Source organism: Crocodylus siamensis, chromosome 6, assembly GCF_052110815.1.
Source record: "Crocodylus siamensis isolate JL-2025a chromosome 6, ASM5211081v1, whole genome shotgun sequence".
Taxonomy (NCBI): domain Eukaryota; kingdom Metazoa; phylum Chordata; order Crocodylia; family Crocodylidae; genus Crocodylus; species Crocodylus siamensis.
Genome location: NC_143400.1, coordinates 46,347,960 through 46,373,168, shown reverse-complemented (window position 1 = coordinate 46,373,168; position 25,209 = coordinate 46,347,960). Strand labels below are relative to the sequence as shown.

Sequence of the window (25,209 nt, the reverse complement as noted above, 5' to 3'; positions counted from 1 at the left end):
GTGGAAGTCATTTGCCTATAGCACTCCTGGTATCATGCTAGAAAGGGTAATCATCACCCCCCCCCCCCGCCCCCGGCTTACTTCTTTTGGGGCCCAGCTTCTGTGCTTGCATGGCTCATAAATGCCTACACTTGTAGTCCATTAAAGATGTTCTTCAGCTACCAGCTGTGGAGCTTTTGGATAACCATGGAGTTCTTTTGTGCATTTCCCAAGACAAAGTGGAGGGTAGTGGGGTGTACCTAGGTGCTACTATGTGGTACACCTATTAATTTTGGTCTGTGTGCTGCAAAACATCACTAGTACCAACTATACTATCTTTCCAAAAGTCTGGGAAGAGGTGGCATTGAGGCTTAAAAGCTGGTACCATGCATCAGAGATTGGGTCCCTGAAGCACAAAAAAAATCTTAGTATGCTTTTTTGAGAGATACCCAGGAAAACTGCTTCCAGTGTCTTGGGCTACTGGGCCAGAAGAGAGCACCATTAATTAAACAAGAATCAATACATGGAACAAGCTCTATACTTGTTGGTTAACCAAAGGTAAAAAGCAGATGTTGCATTTGTCATTGACAATTTATTGTACCACAATGTGTCCTGCAATCCTTATTGTAGCACAATGTGTCCTGCAATGCATTTGCAGGTATCAAATTTAAGTGCAAGTAGTTGATGTGTTAAAGCACATTAACTCTGTATGTGTGGACTAACTTTGGACTTACTTTAGTCCCAAAGCAGTCCACACACAGTGTTAATGTGCTTTAGAACCTTCACATGTAGATGCCTACCTAAACATGTTTAATGTGCATTAAGATAATGTGCGTTAAATTGAGGTGCACTTTAAATACAGGTGTAAACATGCCTAGCGGGACATATTCTGTTGTCAGTTATACTGGTGTAAATTCAGAGCAACTCCTTTGATACTGGTAGATCAAATATAAGTATACACAAGTGCAACCTACAGCAGAACTTCCTTCATTCAAATGGAACTGGAATTGGGTTAACATACAACAAGGACAGGGTGCTGGAAGAAATATTCCCAAATGTATTGTAGCTTGAGGCCTATTTCTTATGGTGATGATACTCCAAAGACTCTCTCTAATAGTGAATATCCTGTTTTCTGTATTATTGCTGTGCCAAGAAGTTCTTGCTTACACTAATATATATATATTTATATATTTATGTGGAGATAAGAGAATGTATCACTTGCTCCAGTGGTATTATTTGGCTACATTCTCCCTGTACATCTCTGATACTTATCTTCTCTCCCTGAACACAGCATGTTGCCTGTTTTAGCAACAAATCTTATATTACTTTGTATAATCTGCACTCTTCTAATCCTTCAAGACTTTATGCAAGCTAGATTGTTCCTTCCCACTCCTAATTTTGGTATGCCCCAAAATACATGAAGTAACCTCATAGCTTAGTATACAATAGTCTATTAGTATTTTATGTCTCAGTCCATTTCTCAGCGGATAATGTCAGCTTCATACTAAATAGCTTACCAGTAGCACAATGGAGGAGGAATAAAGGCATACAGTTTTAAGAAATTAATTCAGTGACACATCTATAATATTGCAGAATTTTTGTACAAGTATAACAATAAGCCCCATGTTCCTTAACAAATAATTCACTTGCCAGTTAGTTTGCTAGGACACTGCATATGTCATCATTAGTCCAGAGACTGAGTCTAGTTTTATGGAGCTATTTCCAGATAAGGGACTGTCTATGAAACCCTACAAGAGCTGTTTTGCCGGGTCATGTATAGAACTGATCATTTCCCCACCCTCAATACAGAAACAGATTAAGTTCACCTAGCATTATAGGACACATCTGCAATGATCAGCCTGATGTTATTTGCCTTATCTAGCTGTACTCATCTCAGATCAGACTACGGGTAAAATAACACATTATAAACAGATAATATTATAAACAGATAATATTAAATGTACTTATGACTTGAATGATCACACATTAAGGCTCATTAACATGAGCTACATACCAGAGCCTAGATGGCCAGAGTCATTTGGCCAGGCTCTAAAAAACAGGATGATTTATGGTGCAGGACCACGAGGCCTCCAGACCCCCAGATAAGGCTGCTGAAGCCAGACCATTGCTGGCCTCAGCATCCCCTACCCCACACAGCGTAACCTGGCTCACAGCACAGGTGTTCCCTGGGGACAGGTAGGGGTGGCACAAAGTGTGCTGTTGCTTGTTGTCCCTGGGGAACCAAACATCTATGCTCATATGGACATGGCCTCAGTATCTTAAATTTATATCACTTCTAGTAAGGATTTTCTTTGAGCTGTGTGTGCTACCCAACTTTAGTTGAGTTAACTTCTGGGTGTTCATCTGAAATAAAACAACCGATTAGCAGTCCTCCAGTATCCCAGGAGGCACTGTTTCCAGGCAGACTAGTTTATCATTCAGGATTATATGGCCATGGACTAACAGCTGAGACCACCTGGGTGACAGGTTTGTAAGGATGGGGTGAGTGGGGAGGGAGGGAAAAGCATTGAGAAGAGGATGCAGAGAGAGAGGAGCATGAGGAAGTCGTAAAAGGGATGGAGTAGGGGGAAGCAGGCAGTGGGTGGTTGGGGAGGGAGTTGCTTCCTCCTCTGTCCCCCAAATTGCCCCACCAACCCCCAAATTATCCCAACCACTTCTACTTCACTTTCCTGACAGCTCAGGAACCCATCTGAGTTATGCTTACATTGAAGAAATGAAAGTGCCCAGCACCCCAGCCACTCAGTCACAACCTTCTTCCCCCTGCCCACAGAACTACCAAGCACCTCAGCTATAAAAAACATCTCCTCAGACTCCTTGAATGTTTTGCAGCACACATGCCAAAATTAAAAGGAGGTTGTACATAGTAGCACGCAGGTACACCCCAGTGTCATCCACTGTGTGTTAGGAAACGTAATGAATCATTCCATGGTCATCCAGCAGCTCTACCACTGGTAGATGAAGAATGCCTTCAATGAAATCCAAGTGTAGGCCTTTCTGAGCCACAGGAGCAGTTGATAAGCTTGGTCCCCTTGAGTAGTAAGGCAGGGGGGTTGATCACCCTCTCTAACTTGATGCCATGAGTGGTGTAGGCAAATCATTTCCACATCATCAAGGGCACCAGACCGGAATGCCAGAATATCTTTGTCTTATGGGACCTTACCCAACCACTTGGTGACCACATGGGTGATCCATCCCTGAAAACCTAGATGTCCTGCAGCAAGTTTAAGTGGAGGAGGAGGAGAAGCAGAACCTGCCCTGTCCTCATGTAGTCTATGGTCATGTATAGATGAAACGAGAGGTGTGTGTGCATGACACTTTAAAGTGGGCTAAATGCTTTTGCACTGCTTTAATGGTGTTGGTGTTTGCACGCCTTGGTGACGTATTGCAGATTTATTCCAGGAAATTCATCAGTGTAATGCACCTTAAATGACTTGGCGCACAGCAAATTAAAACTCCTTTGAAGAGTTTTAGATTGCTGTCCCTAAACCTGCGGAGCAAAGCATTGGCCTCTGTGCAGCTCAGAGGCTCTGCCGAAAGCCCTGCAAGCAGCCTAGCAGCAGCCCAGGAAAGCAGGCTCTGCCCTAGAAAAGCACCAATCCTGCCCCCTCCGCCCCGGAGCCTGCCTATGTGCCTGAGCTGTGCAGAGGCCCCATGCTTCCCTCTACAGCTGTAGTGCCCCCCTAGCACCACATGAGCTGGGTGCCTGCAGGCAGGTGATGCCTTGAGGGGGCACCACTACCATGGTGGGAAGCACCAGCCCCCCCACCCCAAAGCACCCCAGGGACCACTCCACTGGCTGGCAGCTTACCCTCCCCTCCCTACCAGACAGGCAGGTAAATTGGCATGGTGCATACATCTGGACTCTCTCAGGTTGTACCATGTCCTTGTTAAAGTGCAGCACCCAGAACTATATGCAGTAATCCAGTTGGGGTCTCACTAGTGCCAAGTACAGTGGAAGAATCACCTCCTTGGTCTTACTGGAGATGTATCGATTGATGCTTGCCAGAGTATTATTTGCCCTGCTGGCAACAGAGTCACATTGCCAATGCATATTCATGCTGTGATCTATTATTACCCCAGGTCACTTTCATGTGTAGTGCTGGTCAGGTTGGCATTGCCAAGCCTGCAGGTGTGCAGGGGATTGTTAATCCCCAGGAGGAACACTTTACATTTCTCAATGTTGAACTTCATCTGGTTCTGACTCATCCAACTTGTTATCCTGTTCTGATCCACCTGTATCTGTAGTCTATCTTCAAGCGTAACCATGCTTCCCTATAATTTGGTGTCATCTGTGAACTTGGCCAGTGATCCTCTTATCCAAATCATTGATGAAGATGTTGAAAAGTAGGCTTGTGTGAGGCAGCTAGTATTTGCTTCGGATTTGGCAGATTTGGGGGACAGTAATTCAATTCAGTTATTCAAATCACTGTCCTAAATCAATTCAGATGAATCTGCTGAATTTCTGAATCAAACAGGCCCCATCCCCCACCTGCTCTCTGAGCCCCATCAATGGCTGCTCCACCTGCCTCAGCATCCTGGCTCTTTAAAAATAAAAAAGTCCTGCACTTGCCAGCGCCTGCTAGGCAAGCGGGCAATCCCCGCTGCTCCCCACTGTCCTGTACTGTGGGGGGGGGGCTCTGCCGCAGGCCCCCAGAAGATGCCCACTACACCATCTGGTGAGTGTGGGGATTTTCTTTTTCTTTTTTTTAAGAACCAGGATGCTGGGGCTGGGTGGGGTAGCCATTGACAGGGCTAGGAGAGTGGGTGGAGGTCAGGGGTCAGGGCGCATTCAGAGGGGGTGGGGGAGCAAGCCAGGGATAGGGCCTGGCAGGGGTCCCCCCATGATCCCCTTCACCCCTCCTCCAGCACTTACTGGCATGGGGTCACTTACTGGCATGGGTCCAGCTCCCTGCAGCAGTGAGTGGGGACTTCCTGAATCTCTGAAGCTCTCTGAAGCTCTCCGATTCTTCTCCAAACTGACTCAGAGAGCTTCAAATTTATTCAGACCTTTTAATTGGTCTCTCAAGTCAATTCAGATTTGGAGTTTGGTAAATCTCCTCCAAATTGAATCAGCACCCAAAGCATCCAGTCCTGCTGACATATACATGTCTAATTTCTTTAACTGATCACACACCAGTTCTCCAGCAACACTAAGGACGTGGTCATTTCTGCCCTGCTCATTCTCTTAGCCTTAAGATATAGTCACAAAAAGCAGTGAGCATGAGGAAGACCCGTCCGCCTCTTGTGGTGACTGTTTTTTAGGGACTTCAGCAAGATAATGCAAACCCACTTCTGTGTGCCTGATACATGGAATAGGATTCTTCCCTTATTATGCAGTGGGATTCTCAAAAGTATTTAAGCAAATTCCATGTCTAACTCCTATTGAAATCAATAGGAGTTAGTCACTAGGCCTGTGTGAAGTGGCTAGTATTCACTTCAGATTCAGAATATTTGCAGGACAGTGATTCAGTTTGGTGATTCTGTCCCAAACTGATTCAGCTGAATTTGATTTGGAGATCTGGCTGCTGCCAAATCTCTGAATCAGGCAGGCCCATTCCCCCAGCCTGGCAATGGCTGCCCTGTCTGCCCCAGCTCCTGGCACTTGTTAAAAAAATAAAGCCCTGACTCAGCAGGTGCTGCCTGGTGAGGGGGTGATCCCTGTTTCCCCCCACTACCCCACACTGCATGGGGGGGCTCTTCCATGAGTCCCCGGCCCCCCGCTCCATCCTAGTCCCCTCCCTTGGCTGCCCCACCTGCTGCAGCTCTGGCCCTTTAAGAAAAAAAAATGAAACCCCACCTGGACTTACCACTCCTGCTGGGTGGAGGGAAATCCCCACTGCTCCTGCTGCCCCACACCAGGTGGGGGGCTCTGCATGAGCCTCCCAAAGTCCTGAGGCCACTGCAGGAGCATTGAGTCCTGGAGTTTTCTCAGTTTTTTTTTTAAAAGGACCAGAGTTGGGGGGGCAGCTATGGGAGGATGGGGGAGCAGGGAGTGGTTGGCAGGCTCATGCAGAGCCCCTCCATGCAGGGTGGGGCAGTGGGTGGCAGTGAGGATCACCCTCCCAACCTGGCAGTACCTGGTGAGCACTGGGGCTTTTTTTTAAATGGCCAGGAGCTGGGGCGGACCAAGCTAGAAGCCAAGTTGGGGATGGGGCAGCAGGTGAGGTTCAGGGGCTGGGGGAGCAGGCAAGGGATAGAGGCTGTCAAAGGTCCCCCCATGGTCCCCTTCTCCAGCCCGCAGCCCCTCCTCCCCTGCCCATAGTACTTAAAGGCTCAAAGTCAGCTGTAGCTCCCTGCGGCAGCCACTGGGGACTGCCCAAATCATCAAAGCTCTCTGAATCTTTTCTGAAGATTCACATAACTTTGAATCAATTCGGACCTTTTAATTGGTCCTGACTCGATTCGGATTTGGAGATTCAGCCACCGAATCATATCTTCTAGACCAATAGCTTAAGAGTTAGCACACATGTCCGGGGAGTGGGAGACCTGGGTTTTAACCCTGCTCAGTGGGAAAGGGTTTGGGCATCTCTCTGCTGCTTCCCACCAAACTCCTCTAAATGCCACTCCATGAGTCCGCCATTATCCCAACTCCCTTATAGCCTTCCTTTTAAAACTGGCCAATGAAAAGGAAAGAGGTGGAGACTGGGCATTTTTACACATACAAGTACTGCACTTTGAAAATGCTGCATCACTTGCAGTTGTATAAGTGGTGAAATGCATGTCAGCACTGAGAAAATGGTGGTGACACGCTTTTGAACTAAAACACAGAAGGTGTTTTAGTTCAAAAGCACACTGCCATTTTCTGTGCACTGACATGCATTTTGCCACTCATACAACTGCACATGGCACAACACAGTTCTCATCAGCTCACGTGCAGAGCAGACTCAATTAATTGAGTCTACTCCAAAATGACGGATCTCCAGGGCATCGCGGGACAAAAAGGTATGTGTATGAATGCCCATAGAAGGTGTCTTAGTTCAAAAGTCCACTGCCGCCATTTTCTGCATGCTGATGCGCATTTCACCACTTATACAACTGCACACAGTGCAGTGCAGTTCACATCAGCTTGCATGCGGAGCTGACTTGTTTATTTGTGTCTGCTCCAAAGCGGCAGATCTCTGGCGCATTGCAGGACAAAAAAGTATGTGTATAAATGCCCAATATTAATGTGGGACCTGGAGGAAGAATGTAAACCCCAGTGTGTGTGGTTTAGTGAGACACTTGTTCCTTTCTTGGAAGGAAGAAAGCCCTCAATTCTAACCTGATATTTTGATTGTAACAGGGCAGAAACTTTTCAAGTGCTGTTTATTTAATTTATCTCATGATTACAAACTCCAGTCAACCATCCCATTTTCACATTCATGATTTTTAGGGACTCAGTCATGCAGGGTAGAATGAGATGACATTAAGTGCCTAAATCTACTCCAGTGTCTAAGAGGTGGGATAGAATCTGGTCCTAAGTGACCCCTTTCCTCTTGACAATTTGAAACATCTTTCAAGATCATGCCTTTACTTCTCATTGGAATTCAATAGGTACCAGAAAAAGGACCAGGAGTCCTGTCCACGCAGTCCTCCTCTTTACTCATTTCTTCATTTTCATCTCCCAGGTACAGAAATGGGAGCCAGGTATCCTGAGAGCTTTTCCAACTTCATCTCTGTGTCACAGCTGGTTTCTGTACTGTCTTCCAATCAACTTTATGCACCAGAAAGCTTGCCACAGGGATTGTTCAGTTCAAACATTAATAAACATCAAAGGAAAATAAACTTAAGTGAATGTTTTAATGATTCCCTTGGAATCAGGCTGGCAGCTGTTTATTCCCAAAGCTGGCAACTTTTGTGACACCTCCAGGGAAAAAACAACAACCTCAGGTAGATTTCAGAAACTTTCTTTACAGCATCAGTCAGAAATGGGATAAAATGGATGATTTCTGTAGATGACTTTGCAGATCTGCAAGACATGGTTCATCATTCAGAGGCAGTCAGCACTGACCTTATAAACACACCCGGTACTGTGAAGTGCATGATTATTTGTCATTGCTACTGTTGTTGCTCTTTTTAACATAGTAGATACAGTTGGAGCCTGAGGCTCTGCAAATTTCAAGTCTATTTTCAAGTGTGCCAGTGCCTCGTTTTATGACCTATGGTAAGCCACTTCATTTTCCTTTGCCTCCCTTCCCCTATCCATACAATCACAATAATGCTATATGAATCTTTGATAATTATTATCTTTTATTTATTTATTGCTAGAAAAGGTGCAAAATAAGACCTATGCAATAAGTCTGTGGAAAATAAGAAATGGCAATATTAACAGCCATTCACTGATATGGAAAAATATATGCATAATTTGATTTCCAACTGCAAGTACAGAATGACTAAAGCAGAATGAATAGATAATCAAGAGCTTTTAAAGTTGATATTAAAGTTTCAGTTGTCCAAGACTAGCAATTGAAAAGCCTAGTGCAGCATTTCACAGTACTTGGAATTACTTGAACTGAGCAAGAAATGAGAAATTATTTTTTAGATTACAAAACAACTATGAGCATAATTTCCAAAGCACTTGCTGTAGCTTCAGTTCATTTCAGGAAGAATGTTCTTACAGCTTACATGCTTAGAAGACACCAGTCTCATCAGTAGCATAAGGGGTGGGCAAGTGGGGCATGAGCCTGGGGAAATGTCCAAGGGTGAAGGGACACTAGAACAGGGCTGTGAGAGTCCCTCACTCTCCTGGCTCCCAAGTCACCCCATCTCCCAACACTGCACAGCTTCCCTGCAGCAGCTCTGACTCTGACTCTGGCAGCAAGGAGAATGGAGCATCAGTGGCTGCATCCAGTACAGGAACAGCAGATACAGGTTTGCTGCTGTGGGAGAGGAGATGTTACTTCCTTTTTTTGCTGCTAAAAATCATTGGCTTTTTATTGGCTGTTCAACATGTGTGTTAGTGGTCAAAAAGAAAGTGATACCACCTCCCACAGCAGTGAGCTTCTGGCTGCTTCCCTTGCCCAGTGAGCTCCCACTGCCCGGGTGCAGTACTGGCCAATATGGCTCAGAGCATCATCTTTCTGACATCCCGTCTAGCACAGGCGATAGAATGTCACACACTAATTCTTGAATCAAGTCCCTCATTCCTGTTGGAACTACAGCATATTTTCCAAAAAGTAACTACCCTTGATTTAAAGTTCTCAAAATATGTTATCTATACTTCTTATTCAACCTTATTTCTAGTTGCATTTGTTCAGTTTCCAACCACTGGATTCCCTTATAGACATCTGAAAGTGTTCTAAGACCTTTTTATTTGTGCAGGGCTTCAACAGGTGGGGTTTTGGAGCACTAAGTTTTGGAGCACAGTCTGGAGAGTTTATTATATTATCTATTAATTGAGTTTAATATTTTTATCTTTCTTTTATTGCAAGCTGCCCTGGGCCTCTTTTGGAGGGGGCAACATGTAAACTGAATAAATATTAAAAGCATTGCTAACTGGTTTCTGGAGATTATTCTTAGCATTAGAGCTTGATAAAGAACCAAACAGTCGTTTTAAACAATTTTTTAACATTTGGGTTTTTTTTCCTTTTGAGACAATTTTGAGCAACTTCATACATATGTGTTTATAAAATATTCATCCAAATATCATCAAAATAATTTCAGCCTCCATTTCAGTTCCTGGAAATTGTTTTATAATATTTTGACTATGAATGGACATGTGTGTGGGTAGAACAGAAAGAGTGCTTATACCAGGGCAGACTCACAAATTATAACTTTTCCTATTATTTTCAAAGCCAATTAGACAAATGACTACCAACTTTATATTCATTTTACTGGGGATTCAGCATCCAGCTGTCTTAGGCAGCATCCAGATCAGAACTTAGGATTTATAAACCGCCTAAGTTTCTCCTAAAAGACCATTTCTATAATGTATAATGCTTCACAATATTTATCATATTTATAATCACATACATTAATAAGCTAAGAGAGCAGTTTTATGCCCATATTATGAATGGGGAACTGAAGTTCAGAGAGGTAAAGGACGGCATTTAAAGGTACTTAATTCCTGAAACAAATCAATGTCAGCTTGATGTGCACCCATTTTGCTCTTCCACAGAGATTTGATAGCCTGAAGATCTCTCTATAGTGTAGTCACTGTGGTGTATCTTGGGTAGATTTACCCAAACTCAGTTTAAATAGCCCAGCTCAAGTATTGGTAAGTCTGCCTGCAGCAGCTTGCAGTTACATGTGAACTGTATAATGTGTATCAGGAGTTGAGTGACCTAGTTAGGTATGTTAGTGTGAAATCAGGAAGAAGGCAAGGCAGGGTGACACCTTAGAGACTAACTAGTTTAAGAATACATAAGGTTTCACAGACAACAGCCTTTTTCATTAAATACTATGAACCTACTTAATCCTATTTCCTTGCTTTAAGTCAGCGTTTCTCAACCTGTGGGCCATGACCCACAAGTGGGTCACGAGAATATGTGAAAGGGTCACAAACAAACTTTTAAAAGTGGATTCTCCTTTAAAAGAGAAAAACAGGAAAACATGTCTGAGTTCCAGCCTGCAAGGGGCTGCGTCAGGCTGACATACCCCCACCCCTGCCCCATATACTGGGAGGCTGGGGCCTGTGGGTGGAGGGCAGTGGGTCAGGAGTGAGAGGCACTGGGTCAGGACTGGCCATTGGTGTTTAAAAATGGGTCCTGCTACAAAAAGTTTGAGAACCACTGCTTTAAGTCACATAAAAGTTTTGCAACCCATGCCCCACCACCCCAGTAATTTTGAAGCCAAGAAGATGTAATTATCATAACGGCTCAAATCGTGGTTGACGAAAAATAAACAGAACTTAGGCATAAATTCAGAGCTAAATTGAAAGTTAAAACATGGAAATATTTAAACTATGCTTTTTAGTGAAATCTTTAATCAAAACATAGAATAAACATAGAATGTGACATAGAATCTGATAATAGAATAATTTGTTCAGACATTGGACTAGAAGGGAAAACCTGGATCATCAAGTTCATTCCCCTGCAGTTGCACTTGCAAGGAGCCATGTGGTTTATTCTTCATTGTATAGTGGTTTGCTGACCCTAACTTGTGAGAATTTACTGTTTAGTGATCATAAACTGAGGTCACGGATGGCAGTCTCTTTACCTTTCTATATGCAAACAGTTAAGTGTGTCTCTAGACATTGCTACTATGTAGGTATACCCATATATACCTCCTATGTCCATATTGAAGTACTTCAGCGCTTCTGAAAACTGACAGCATTCCACCTAATAAAATGTCCTGTCTATAACCTATACACATTTTTTCAAAGGTAGCATTGCCAATGTATTAGGTCACCAGGATAACGTTTTCTTCTAGAGCCCTATGGGAGTTGTTGACTCTGAAGGAATGGAAAGGAAAGGAAGGAAATTCCCAATCCAAATAATGTTGTTAAAGTAAAACTAAGGTTAAATCAAGGTTGTAAGAGTAAAACAATGACAGAAACATTTATCTTCTCACTGGCGTCCTCCTTGCAGGTACTCTTTCAGATCACTAAATGGAGCAGGAGAACTTCACCATCACAGTGAAAGAATTTGTCTTTGTAGGCCTCTCTCAGAGTCAGGAGCTGCAACATCCACTTTTCCTAGTCTTCCTCATAGTCTATGTGACAACCTGGCTTGGCAATGTCACCATCATTCTCACAGTGATCTCTGACCCTCACCTCCACATACCTATGTATTTCCTGCTGGCTAACTTGGCTTTCCTGGACCTCAGTGAGTCCTCAGTGACTGCCCCCAAGATGCTGAGGGATTTCTTAACCCCACACAAAACTATCTCATTCAATGGGTGCCTGACCCAGATGTTTTTCTTCCACTTTATAGGAGGCACTGTGGTCTTCTTCCTCATAGTGATGGCAATTGATCGTTACGTGGCTATATATAAACCATTACAGTATTTGACCATCATGAACCGAGGTGTGTGCATGGGGATGGTCACTGGGGCATGGCTGGGTGGATTTGTGCATTCTATTGTCCAGATTGCACTGATCATCCAGTTGCCCTTCTGTGGACCCAACATCCTGGACAATTTCTACTGTGAAGTCCCACAAGTTGTCAAATTGGCCTGCACAGAAACTTATATAATAGACATGCTGATAGTCTCCAATAATGGGCTGGTTGGTACAGGGGCCTTCTTCATATTGCTTACATCCTATACTATCATCTTATTCAAGATAAGGACACATGTCATGGAAGGAAAGCACAAAGCCCTTTCTACTTGTGCTGCACAGATAACAGTGGTGACATTGCATTTTGGACCCTGTATCTTCATTTATGACAGGCCTTATGAGAAGTTTGCAGCAGATAAGGCAATTTCTGTGCTCTACACAGTGGTCACCCCGATGCTGAACCCAATGATTTATACATTGAGGAATGCTGACATGAAAAACGCCATCCGGCGGTTACTGGGAAAGGTTCTGTTTTCTGTAAATAAGTCAAAACATTAACTGACTTATGTTGTATTCTGTCTGCATATTTATCACAAACCAAAACTTCCAGATTAAGATAGTTAAATCTTCCTAGCAATCTAGATTTCACAGGAATCAGGCATCCTAATGTGTCAGGCACTGCTGTGATTCCTAATCTTCAGAAGCAAGTAACATTAATTGTACTTTCAAGCAAGAACTGTCACAAAAGTACTCAAGAAATTAGACGTGTTAACCAAGATCTTCAGTCATTCCAGTGTGGATCCTTATATGAGCTCCATACCAAAGTATCTGAGCATCTCACAGTCCTAAATTCAGGGAATAGATGCTATTCCCATTATAGAGAAAGAGAGTTTGGGAACAGAAAGTGTAAGTTACTATCGCAGGCCACAGAAGGAGTACCTGAATTGAAGAAACCCCAAACTGAATGATTGGCTTGCTCTTTATATTGTAGTTTTTATCTATTCAAGAACAAATGGCTGTTTTGGGCAACTTTGGCCCTTGACACATGCTACATCTGTAGTGCAAATAATGTATTAATCATGCCAGAAATAGCAACATGTCACACATTCATTGTACTCATGGCCCCATAAAATGGCAAACCAGCAACAAACATTCCATGAAGAGGATGTAACATCTTTGTGGCTGGTTTATATGGCTCCAAAAATTGAATGTGTGGCTTTGCCTCGTCTGGAGCCTGGCTAGGGGCTATCCTGGTCCGCATGTTGGCAATCAGATCATCAACATTGGGATGCAGGCTGGCCAGGACCCAGCACCTTAAAGAGTCGTTCCCTGTAACCAGCAGTGTGATACTAAGGGCAAAGTGGAAGCAGTGACTTCTGGTAGCCACCACATTTGCAAACAAACACACAGCGGCCTGTAGCAGCTGCTTCTTTTCTGCTCCTTCCTGCCCCTGAAGTTGTCACCCAGGATGGTTGCCCTAGTGCCCCTCCCTAGTTTACAACACTGTCTGCAACCCCTGTTCTTTAAGGAGGTCATTCCAAGTGAGCCTCAGGGCATGGGACCACTCTGGGGTCTGAGATACAACCCTCCCCTGCCACTCTTCAGGACCAAACAGGGGAGACATCTGAGTCTGAGCCAGGACCAGGGCTGCCCAGTGCTGAATCCCAATACTCAGTGCTTTGCATTGGGATCCAGGACTGGGCAGCACTAGATTCTGGGACTGCCCCCTGCCCAGTAGATGGGATTGGGTGAGAGACAGGTTTGGATCCCAAACCTACCCAGCTCCCCCTGCTGTGTCCCTGGAGGCAGCACCATGTCTAGGGTCCAGGATCTTTAAAAATGGGCGCACAACTGACTGCCTGCATCAGTTTAAAGAGGCATCTGGCATAAACAGTGGAGGATGGAGGAGCTCCTTTATACCCAGCTGTATGTGCTTGGCACCTCTTTAAAACAGGTGAATGCAGCTGGATATGAGGGAGCTTTTCCCATTCCAGCTGCATGTGCCCCCTTAAATGATGCTTTGGGCAAGGGTACTGTAAGCCTGACATCAGGGAGCCTTTAGCACCTGCAATCTCCCCAGGGCAGGGGTGGGCAAAATATGGCTCATAGGCCAGATCCATCCTGCCAGGCCATTCTATCTGGCCCATAGGGTCCCTAAAAATTTTAGAAAATTAATATTTATCTGCCCTTGGCTCTTGGGCAGTACAGAGGCAGCAGTGAAGCAGCCACATCCCAGCCTAGCATGGCGTGGGCTCTGGGTAGGCAGCAGCAGCAAACACTGACTGGTGGTGGTAAGCAGCAAACACTGACTGGTGGCGCTGCTTTCCTCCATGCTGAGCAGCAGCTTCTGCCCAGTTGCTGCTGTCACAGCTCAGCCATGACGAATGAGCTTGGGGCTGGTGTGGCGCTCAGGCTAGCGGTGGTGGCAGGGAATGAGCTGGTGCTCAGTGCAGAGGGCTCTAAGTGGCTGCAGCAGGAAGTTCTGGCCACAGGGTGGGGGGGGGCCACTTTGCCCCTGCACTGAGCACCAGCTCATTCCCCACTGGCAAGCATGGGGCATGCGGGGTCAGGGATGTGTGCTCATTCCCGCCTGTACCACAGGGTTGGGATGGGGGCACTGAGAATGAGCAGGTGCACATGAACCAGCAGCAGCTGGGCTGACGCATGGGGCCTGTGCTGGTGTCCTGAGGCCAGCACCAGCAGGGCCCAGAGTAGAGTGGCAGGAACGCGGAGTCCCAGCTGACAGAGGCTCAATGGAGCTTGGTCAGCTCCCCGCTCTCCCTGCTGGTACAGCCCAGCCCAGCTTCACAGACCCCTACCAGCCCAAACCCCGTGCTCCTGCCACCCCACTCTGGGCCCCACCGGCACTGGCCCTGGGACATCGGTGCAGGTCCCAGGCTCCCACTCGCTTCCACTCCCCACCACTTTCCCCTCTTCCCTGCCTGCCCACTGGCCACTCTTCACTACATGGCTTCCAAAGCCACATCCATACCCACACACGCACATCCACACATCCCCACAAACCCCCATATGCAATCACTTCTGCATATACAGCAGAAACTCACACAAATCAGGACAAAAATATTTTTTAAATTAAATTATAATATATTATTATAGGTGTTTGATTTTTAGTATGTAATCTGTTGGTTTTTCCCCCTAAGGTAGTAAACCCTTTTCCCCAAAGGAGTACTTCCAGGGGCAAGGGGAGGGACTTCTGGTGGCAAAGGTCAGAGGTTAGGGGCAGTACTTCCAGTCCTAAGATGATGACCAGGAGGCAGGGCGCCTGTCATGGGCAAGGCTACCCATGCACCCCTTGGCAGCTTGCCAAAACTCAGTAAGCAGCTCTTCACCTGAAATAATTGCTTGCTCCTGCCCCAGGGTCTGCACTTTGCCAGCTCTGCCTGTGCCTCACCTCCCCCCTGCCTTCTCCCTTCCCACAGAATTTACCCTGCTTCAACCTAGCACATGGAGCACAGTCTTGTTCTGGTCCGAGCCCAGCCTAGGCCACTAGAAGCAGCAGTGGCGGTAACTTTGGCCTGGGCTCTGGGGCCTAGTTGGAGCTACTGGCACTGCATCAACTGTTACTAGGATAGTTATTGGAATTAACTTTTTTTTATGGGTCCATCTACAAGAGACACTTACTGCAGAGTAGACTAATTAGCTCCACAAGTAGAATGTCATCATCTACACATGAAGCAACATTAGGCCAGAGTAAATTAATTTACTCCTCTGCAGGATAGTACTGCCAGACACAAGTGCTATCCTGTGGTGGAGAAATGTACACCACCACAATCACATATAGACAGTGATAGGGCTTGCTGGGGCATGAGAGTGCTACACTGCGGGGTTTACCTGCTGGCTAGCCTTACACTGGAGCATCCTCATGCCCCAGCCAGCCCCTCTGCACCATGTTGAGCAAAGGGGAGCAGCCCTGGGCTTTCAGACTGAGCCCCTGAGCTGCCTGCCAGCTGGCCTGTGACCCCCTGGGTCAATGTACTGCAGTCTCAGTTGTGCATGAGGACACTACACCTGGAAGCAATAAACTCTGGCATGAATTGTGCTGGAGTTTATTGCTACCTGTTAATAGCACATGTAGATGCACCCTATAAGTATTAATGACTTGAAGAGTCATCCAGACAATGAAAAGTGATACCTAGGCGCCCAACAGAGGAACTTACACAAACCAGCCAGATGGGGTGGGATCTTTACCTAGTCAGTAAAAGTGTCAAAGAGAAGGATGAGACTTCGGTGCCATTCCTCATGATAGGTACATGACCCAGGCAGGAGCCATGTATAGGAATTGTGAGCCCTTGGCAAGGGGGGGGGGGGGACAGCAATAAAACCCTTCCTACTTTGTGTGGGACTTGTCAATAACTACTGTCTTATCTCGGTGCTGGTTATGGTGCTGACTTTGATACTGTCTCAACCCTTGGCCTGACAACTCTCACTGAAATGGATACCTGGTGTGACCCCAGCCTGCCTATGGTAACACATTAGGTGACTTCCCACAGCCTGATCAACCCTGACTCCTATATTCTGAATTCATCAGCCATGATCCCTGTCATAGGGTGAGACACCTAACCAGGCCAAACCTTTCTTATCTGTTAGCCAGCCTCATCAAAGATCTGTAAATAAACAGAAAATGGGGGGAAGCACAACATGGTTTTAGCTAAGGATAAATGGTTTTTTTAGGTAATGATACAGCAAAAAACCTAGCATAGCTATATTTAAGAAAAAAGATTGACACTGTACCTCAACAGAGATGGCAGTCATGAGGAGGATAAGGAAAGGGGAAAAGTAGGGACTGTACCTTGTTATTTTAGAAGGTGAGTGATCAGACTGACAGCATTTGCTACCAACGTGCTTTAAACATCAATTTTGGGACACGTATAGCTTAATATTTTCATTAGTGAGCTTGGTGAAGAATTGAGTGTTCTTATGAAATGTGCAGATGGCAATAAGATGAGGGATATTGCAAATATGGAGAATGGCTGTGTTATTATATAGCAGGAGTGGCCAACCTGCGGCTCCAGAGTCCAACTTCTGAGTCCAAACTGAGTAGTGTGTTCACTACGAGCAGTTGCATCGCATGACATGACATAACAACTATGGAACCTGGTCACTGTGTGCTTGTGCAAAGATTCAAGGAGAGCGTATATTAACTTCTGAAGAGCCGCATGTGGCTCTGGAGCCATGGGTTGGCCACCCCTGTCATATAGGAAAATTTAGATAACATGGGGAAATAAAGCAATAAAAATGGCATAAGATTTTATCAAATAATATGAAATATGATTGTCATGATTGGAAGGTAGTAATTAAAACTTTGGTTATAAGATGAGACTTCATTGGAATAACAGAGGAAAAAAAGGACTTTGGTATACTGGTTGATTTTAAAATGGCCATAAACCACCAGCTTATGTTAAGGAGGGACAAGGATATAGACTGAGTAGAGACAAAGATATACGAAGCACTTTTGTACAAGGTGGTGCTAGACCCCTACTAATAATATTGTGTGTGGTTCTGGTCTCCAGTGTTGGCGGGGGGTGGGGAATTAAAATGGAACAGATACAAAGGAGGGATATTAAGATGGTTTTAGGGAATGGAAACTCTTATAATGTAGACTTAAAGAATGTGGCTTGATCATCTTAACAAAGCAGAGATTGAGGATGTAAATAAACATACACATGAAGTACTTCAAATCCCAGCCCAATCAAAGTGTCTTTAACCAGGAACACTTCAATGCTGTATTACTGTATAGGTCCCTCCCAACTGAAGAGCTCCAAAAGATGCTGGGAGTAATGTTGCAGTGCAGCTGTGCAGCTAGGAGAGCACAAAACTCCAAACATTGTTGAGCAAAGAGAGCCCACTTCATGTTTTATCATCTCCCCCCTCCCCATGTAATCATTACTTTCATGTAATTATCTTCAATGCTGACAGGGGACCTCAGGGATTGGTATATCTACAGGATGGGGATGTTTTGGGGGGTGGGAGGAGAGTTAGTAAAGTTTCAGCCAGGTGCTGAGCTAGGCTCCTGGAGCCACAGTGGGAAAGGGGGATGGATGTTATGTGAGCTTGGGCTGAGGGGATGAGTGATGAACTATGGTCAGATGAGTGATGAACCATGCTCCCAGGGCTGTGGTAGGGAGAAGGGGAGGGAGGTGATAGAGGTAAATGTTCATCCAGGTGAAGAGCCATGCATGAAGAAATCATCTTCAGTCTGCCTACCTTCTGTAAAGGAACAGTCCAACCCCCTCTGTTTTCTCTTCACACTGCCTGGCTGCTGTCAGAGCAAAATTTTGTACGTATGCTGATAACACAGAGAGTTAGATCTGAACATGCACAGACAAGCCTAGCAAGAGGAAAATTCCACTGCGTGCCCAGCATGTGCCCCCGCTCAACCCCAAGGCTTGTCAATCAAGCCTGCCAAAACGCACATGCTCAGTTTACTCAGAGCATGAGGTAATCTGATCTAAGGCACATGCTCAGTTCACTGACTGCATGATGTAATTGGACTAGAAATTTCTATGAAGCAAGCAGCCTGATTGGCCACTAAATTCATATAAAAGGCTTGTGACCCCCCCCCCCCACCTGGGTGTGGTGAGGTGGTGTGTGTGTGTTTTGGAGGAGAGGCTGTGCTCGACCTGTGAGCAGAGGCTAGGGACTGTTTCACAGGGAGAGAACGATCCTTAGAGCAGGGGCTGCGGCTGCAGGGGCTGCTCCTAAGGAGGGCTTCTAGCCCACTGGTCTCTTCCTCGCTGCGATTTTGGCTATTCGATTCCTCTTCGTTTCCTGTCTTTATCTTTTGGCTACCGGACTGATTCTGGCACCGACCCTGACCACAAATTCGATCAACCCGACTTACTGAGATCATGGCTTTACCTCATCGTACCTGGCACTGACCTCAGCATCGTTATCTATCAACTTCGGCATTGATTCCACTTTGGACTGGCGTCACAACGTGTTGCAGTTTTGTTGTTCGTATCCCTTAATGAGCTGTTGACCAGCCCTGGGACTTAAGGAGTGGGCAGCCGCCCCATCCCTCACGGGGTAGATAGCAAGGGCTCACTCCGGAACCCCGTGGGCCAACAGACCCCTCTGTTGTTAGTTTTGTTAGCACTGTAACTGAAGCAAACTTCCTACCTACACTACAGAAGTGTAAATAAATAAAATTCAACTATTTTTGAAACCGCACAATTCCGCGTACCGCTCAGACTCCTCGCCGCTAATCCCGCCTGTTCCGTATACGAACCCTCGGACCACCGTGACCTTGGGGTCTTTATTCCCTGACAGTTGCATAGGCAACCAAGACTGGTCACCTAAGGAACTGAGATGTATACAGTCCTTTGTCCTGAGTTTCCTGCCAAACAACCTGTGTGACCGGCTGTGTGACCCTAGTCACTCTACCTGAGGATGGTGATGACTTTTAAAAGGATTGGTCTGCATCCAATAATTCCTGTTTCTGGTTGGAACTAAGTGATAAGGTCAGAAATGTATTAAAAGGGGTCACTCCATCTTGCAGGGGTGGGGTGGCAGTCTTTTCTGGGGGGAACACAGACACACACAGAAGCGTGTACCTCTGGAGCTCTCTCGCTCAACCTTTGGATGAACTTGTGGGTAATTTAATCCTAAATTACTGGCTAATTCCAGGTAAGTAATCTAGGCACATATCAATAATGCTGTTAAGACCATTCTGATTTGCTCAAGGTGTCTTTGTTTTAATATTTCTATGTCTTGTATCCCATCCTCACCCTCTCCCTCTTTGATCAATAAAGCTATCTGTTACAGCATGCCTAGCTGTGAATGCTTAAGAGGGTGAGACTAGACTTCATAGCTCCCTTTGCTCAGCTAGTTAAGGTAGGTGTGGCTTTTTACTTTCCTCCAGTACAGGAAGCTATTTGTGAATGTTTCAGGCTAAAAGAAGCACCTGGAAATATTACAATGGGCTAAGCACAGATACCTAACAAAGACCAGATCTGGGTGGTGGCAGTGATAACCCCAGGCTTACAGGTGTGCTCCAGGAAGGAGGTCAGCTGGGCATAGGTGCCCCAGGAGAGACCCCTCAAAGTGGGGTTTTGGTCAGGCACAGTGAGGCAGGTGGCTCAGCACCCCCTCCTGTCCTGCCACACCATGCTCACAGGTGGGTGTGCAGAGGTACAGATGTCCTGGATGGGTCCAGTGGGTTCTGGAGGTTCCCAGTGGTTTGTATTTAGTGGATGTTCATTTCAGGTGGGTGACTGGCCTGGAATAGCTGGCAAGTTGCTGTGCAGGGCAATTAATAGGTGGGAGCAACCAGCTGAAGCCTGACATCTTTGGACAGTAGAGTTCTGAGGACAGATAGAGCTCAAGAGGGTCTAGGATGGTGGGGAAAACACTGCATTGCTGGATTCCTGGAGGCCTGACTGGTCCACCAGACCTGCAAAAATATCATGAGGGAACCATTCAGACATCTATTGTGATAGTGTGGGGCAAAGTGTTAATACCTTTTATTGTGCAAACTTTTGGGGGATTTGTTTTTAGAATGTTTTATAACAATTTTTAGAAGGGAGGGAAAGAAGCTGGGGGGAGGACAGGAGTACTGAAAACAAAGCAAACAATACAGTTTATTTAGAACATAAGGGAAGTTGTGGCTTTCTTTTCCTTTACAAATGCAGCATAAAAGTACTTTCCTATTTAAAAAAAACATTATTCAGTTCTTAGCCTCTGACAAAGTAGGATGTGGCCAACAACAAAAAAATCAAAGCTCTGAACCAGTTAGTCTCTAAGGTGCCACCCTGCCCTACTTCCCATCTGACTTCAGACAAATATGGCTAACCACATCCATGCAAGTAGAATTTGCCTGGTGAAGAATATCTTTCATTTGAAACCTTGTCTGACTTTATCCCACTATACAGTTAATTTAATAAAAATATCACCTTACAAAATCCTTGCCACTCACATTAATTGTTGGACCATCCCACCTACATCATCACTCATAGACTACCAGTAGAATTGAGGCACTCAAAAGAGTCTGTGCATTATAACATACATTTTACAGCTGCAAAACAATACGGAGTATTACAGAAACACTCTGTAACTGTGCATAAAACATTAGGTTGAGATTTGCAAACGTGCTGGATAGAATTAGATTGTTTTTATTCCTAAGAATATGAATGGGACCTGAATGTCCAAATCCTTTAGGTGCCCAATGCTATTTGTTCTTCACACACTTTTTGCCAAAGAAAAAAGACCAAAGGGTAGGAGATGAGGATGGTCATCCCACCTTTTACTTCAGTCATTGAGAGGTTAAGACACTTGTCCAGAGAATGGAAGATCCAAGCACTTGGCCACCTTCACAGAGAGAATGTTTGAACCTGTGACTTCTGTTCTAACTACCAGGCTACAGGCATTGATAATAGGACCCTCCACTCCTGTACTTTCAAATAGTGAACTGGACATCAAACGGGAAGATACGTAGTACCCAGAGAAGTCCGTGTCCAAAGGAAGAGTGGTTCAGCGAGATGGGTAGCATTCTGGAAAAGAAGTAGCACTAGAATCTGCCATTTATCCATGCTATTAAATTAATATTAAATACTCTGGCTTCAAAGAGAGGGCTGGAGGGCACATGATGCAATTCCTAGTCCATAGCCTGATGGATTGAACAATTTTCTTGGAAACACTGCATGGGTAAAGAAGGCCTAGAATCTGAGTGTCCTACTCATTGGCCAAGGGCCCCAAGCATGATGCTATCCAGTTAAAATGATGGAACAACCTCCTCCCCCCGCCTTCCCTCCAGCACAAGTATGAGAACTGGGTAAATCCTGTTTGACCACAAGTTAGACGAAAATACCAAGCTATGCATAAGTGAAAGATGCTGCACTTTCACACACCTAGGTGGTGTCAACGTGTGTGTAAGAGATAGAGTTACCTAGGGGCTGAATCCTATCTATCTCAGTGGTTTTCAACCTGTGGTCCATAGAACCCTGAGGGTCCACAGCCTATGACTAAGGAGTCCATAAAAGGTGGCTATAATCAATCAAAAATATGTGAATACCCATGTTTACAATTCAAAGGGGTCCATAACTCCATTTAAAATATTTTAGGTGTCTGCAAAGAAAAAAAAGGTTAAAACCTATTGCTCTAGCCTCATCTCAGCATAGTACTTTCATTTCCCAATCTTCAAATCATTTGCAAACATGAAAGAGTTCAACCTCTCATAAAACTCTGTAAGGCCTGCTATCATGTTTACAAACAGTAATATTTAACATTTCTACAAGCAGTAATATTTATACTGAAGTTTTCATCCCTAGATGTCAAACAAATTACAACATAAAATCAGTATTATAAAATTTGGGAAGATGAGGCACAGAAAAGGTAAAAAATGACCAAGGTCAATGCAGATTAGTATTAGCTATAAGAGGAGCACTCAGGTCTTCTTCACTAAATGATAAGTCATCGCTTCATTTGACCTCGTTGAACAATTTAGCTCAACAGAGACAAATAAAATTGCCTGGTCACACGTAAGGATGTTGATTCTGGCTCCAGTTACAAGGATGGAAATCAGGAGTGAATGCAATTAATTGAAATGATATATATCATCTATCCATGAGTATAAGTGCAATCAGGATCATGGATGGCATCTAAACCAAACACAGGAATAGGACCAAAAACTCATTGTCCACCATAATATCACATTTCTGTATTTTTATGGATAATATTGGTCATTCATATTGACTATTCTTTCAAAAGGGGAAGAAGGAGGATTTGTGGAATTACAGGGGTAATGGAGATAGCCTTTTCTCTGTGGCTATATGTACAGGGTTAGGAGCAATGGCCTCAATCTGCAGTGGGGGAAAGTTAAGCTGGAAAACTGCTTGTGTATTAGGAAGAACTTTCTATCTATGAAGGTGGTCAAACATTGGAAGAGGCTACCTACAGAAGTTGCAAAATATCCATACCCAGAAATTTTCAAGTGCATCTTAGACTTGGCTTTAATGATTTAATTTAGGATGATCCTGCTTGACTAAATGACCTCATGGGGTCCCTTCCAGCCCTACTTTACTGTGATCCTATGATTTGTTCAGACAGATCAATGCAAAATATTTATTTTGACTGCTTAAGCAATATGGTACAGCACAGAGCTCTAGAACTGAATAACTCCCCATGTCAACACCTTGTTTTATCATGAACGAAAGTAAAGATAAATAAAACAAAGTTATTAATAGAGGATGGATTTTTCAACAGAACTTTTTTGCTGGGAAAATGCTGGTTAGCTCCTCTGGTCCAGAACAGAATTACTGGTCAGGCAGAAAGAACCAGGCAGAACATGGGTCCCCTGTAACTTTAGTCATGCTGTCCCATCCATGCTTTAGCAGACTGCATCACACTTCCTTGATTTCTTTCCCTCATGCACAGAATTCCAAAAGGCTTCAGTTTCCTGCTGATCCTGCATGAAAACAAAGCCTTGAACTTCCTTTTATTGTTGCAAAGTTGTTTTTTTCCATTTGTTGGCCAGAAGTAATTATGAACTTGATTCATCATTACCATATTTTATCACATACCCCATACTGTGGAGTATAATGTGCATCTTGTTTTGGAAAGTCAGAATGAAGGAAAAAAATCCATAGTTATGGCTGCATAGAGCAGGGACAGAACCTCATCTTCTGCTGACTCACCCTCCCGTTCCTGCTTAACTATGGCTGAAATCCTAGCTGCTGCTGCAGACTAATCTCCATGGGTTGATCTATGCTTTTAAAAAGAGTCATAAAGCTATGAAATAGAAGACAGAGACCATGAACAGCTAGCAGACAACCCCAGAAAAGGTTAGCTTGATTTGTGGAACAACAAGACCATTCACTACTGTAGAAAGAAAAAAAGAGAGAGATTAAGTAAATTCACTCACTCAGCTGTCTAGATGGTAATACCACAGCTGTTGCACTATGGATCAGGAATCAAGACAGGGTGTTTAATACATGCACCCCAAATTTGGGGCCTGATTTTGGGGAAAAATGTCTGTTGTATTTGGGAAAAACATGTTAGCATTACAGTAGCTCCTGCATCAGCCTCCTCAGTCATCTACAAACTCACCAATGACTTCCCTATTCACTGAAGGATGCCATCCTTGTATTGAGGGACTGCCACCAACAATGAAGAGAGGCACCCACGAGGGCAGATCCAGGGTGATGCAATGGCATGGAGGCACCCCCCTTTCAATTCACTATGTGGGAGGAGAAGCAGCTGGGGACTTTTTCAAAGTCCCCAAAGCAAGTAAGAATCCACCCCTCCCTTCCCTTCTTTGCTCAGCAGCATGTCCCCACCCTTCTCCCCACTACTGCCACCATGTCTGCCTACCCCAGGAATAGTGGAGGTACTCCAGAGGTTCTCCTGTGTACTCTAGCCAGGCTCAGCTAGGGGCATCAGTCACAGTGGGTGTGCCCTTTCTCCTCACCCAGTCCCCCTGGTGTTCCCTGACAGCCCAAGAGCAGGTGGGAAGTAGGAAACCCACCTGCTGCCACTGCTGCCTGTAGCTTAGCCTAGCTCCACATGCAGCCCGGCTGCAGCGGGGCAGGAGCAGCTGTGTAGCCCCTCATCCCTGGCTCATCTGTGGATAGTGGCAGCCCCAGGTGGGGAAGGGGTAGAATGGAAGGGGAAAGAATAAGCATGGAGGGAAGGGATGGGGGAGAGAAGATTTTTATCTACTTGAGGGACTTAAAAACAGTCCACAGATGCTACTCCAGTAGTTTGGTCTGCCCACCCTGATGTTTGAGGAGGGCTAGGAGCTGGGGTTCAGCCACCCAGGAACACAGGTTGCTGCTTCTTCATCACCCTTTCTGAACTCCTAGTTCCACCCATAGTATCTGCATCAACTGCAGTAGGATTTGGACATTAAGCTTCTTTGGATTCCTTTTAAAATCCAGCCTTGATGTTTATATTGCCTGGGGGGGTTTTCTGCATTCGAGTTAGGTAAATTAACACATTCTTATAATAGGTCAGAAGCACAATTATGACTGTCTAGTTTGACCTTCTGTGCAGCATACCCCTCCCCTCCCCCCCAAATTTCATCCACTGAAATCTGCATCTAAGGCAACAACTTGTGGCTAAACTTTGGAAAGACTTCCCAGCTCAATGCAGAGATACCAGGTAGTGGGGTAGCAAGAGGCCATAGGCAAAATGTTCTGTTGGCTTATCATTGGCCTCACTGTTATGAATCTGTGCCCCATTTGCGGTCCGTATGTATCCAGTTTCATCTTCAAAACATTGGATTTTGGTTTACTTGACTGAATAACTGACATGGCATTAATGCCTTTCTTAAATTA

The 25,209-nt window shown here is 45.0% G+C and overlaps 1 protein-coding gene across 1 annotated transcript; it reads left to right on the top strand.

The window, feature by feature from the left end:
- The first annotated feature begins 11,527 nt into the window (after positions 1-11,527).
- On the top strand, positions 11,528-12,475 carry LOC149862612 (olfactory receptor 4D9-like). Its single transcript, XM_090054007.1, has one exon. The coding sequence runs from the start codon at positions 11,528-11,530 to the stop codon at positions 12,473-12,475; it is 948 nt and encodes a 315-aa protein (XP_089910133.1).
- Positions 12,476-25,209: the final 12,734 nt, after the last annotated feature.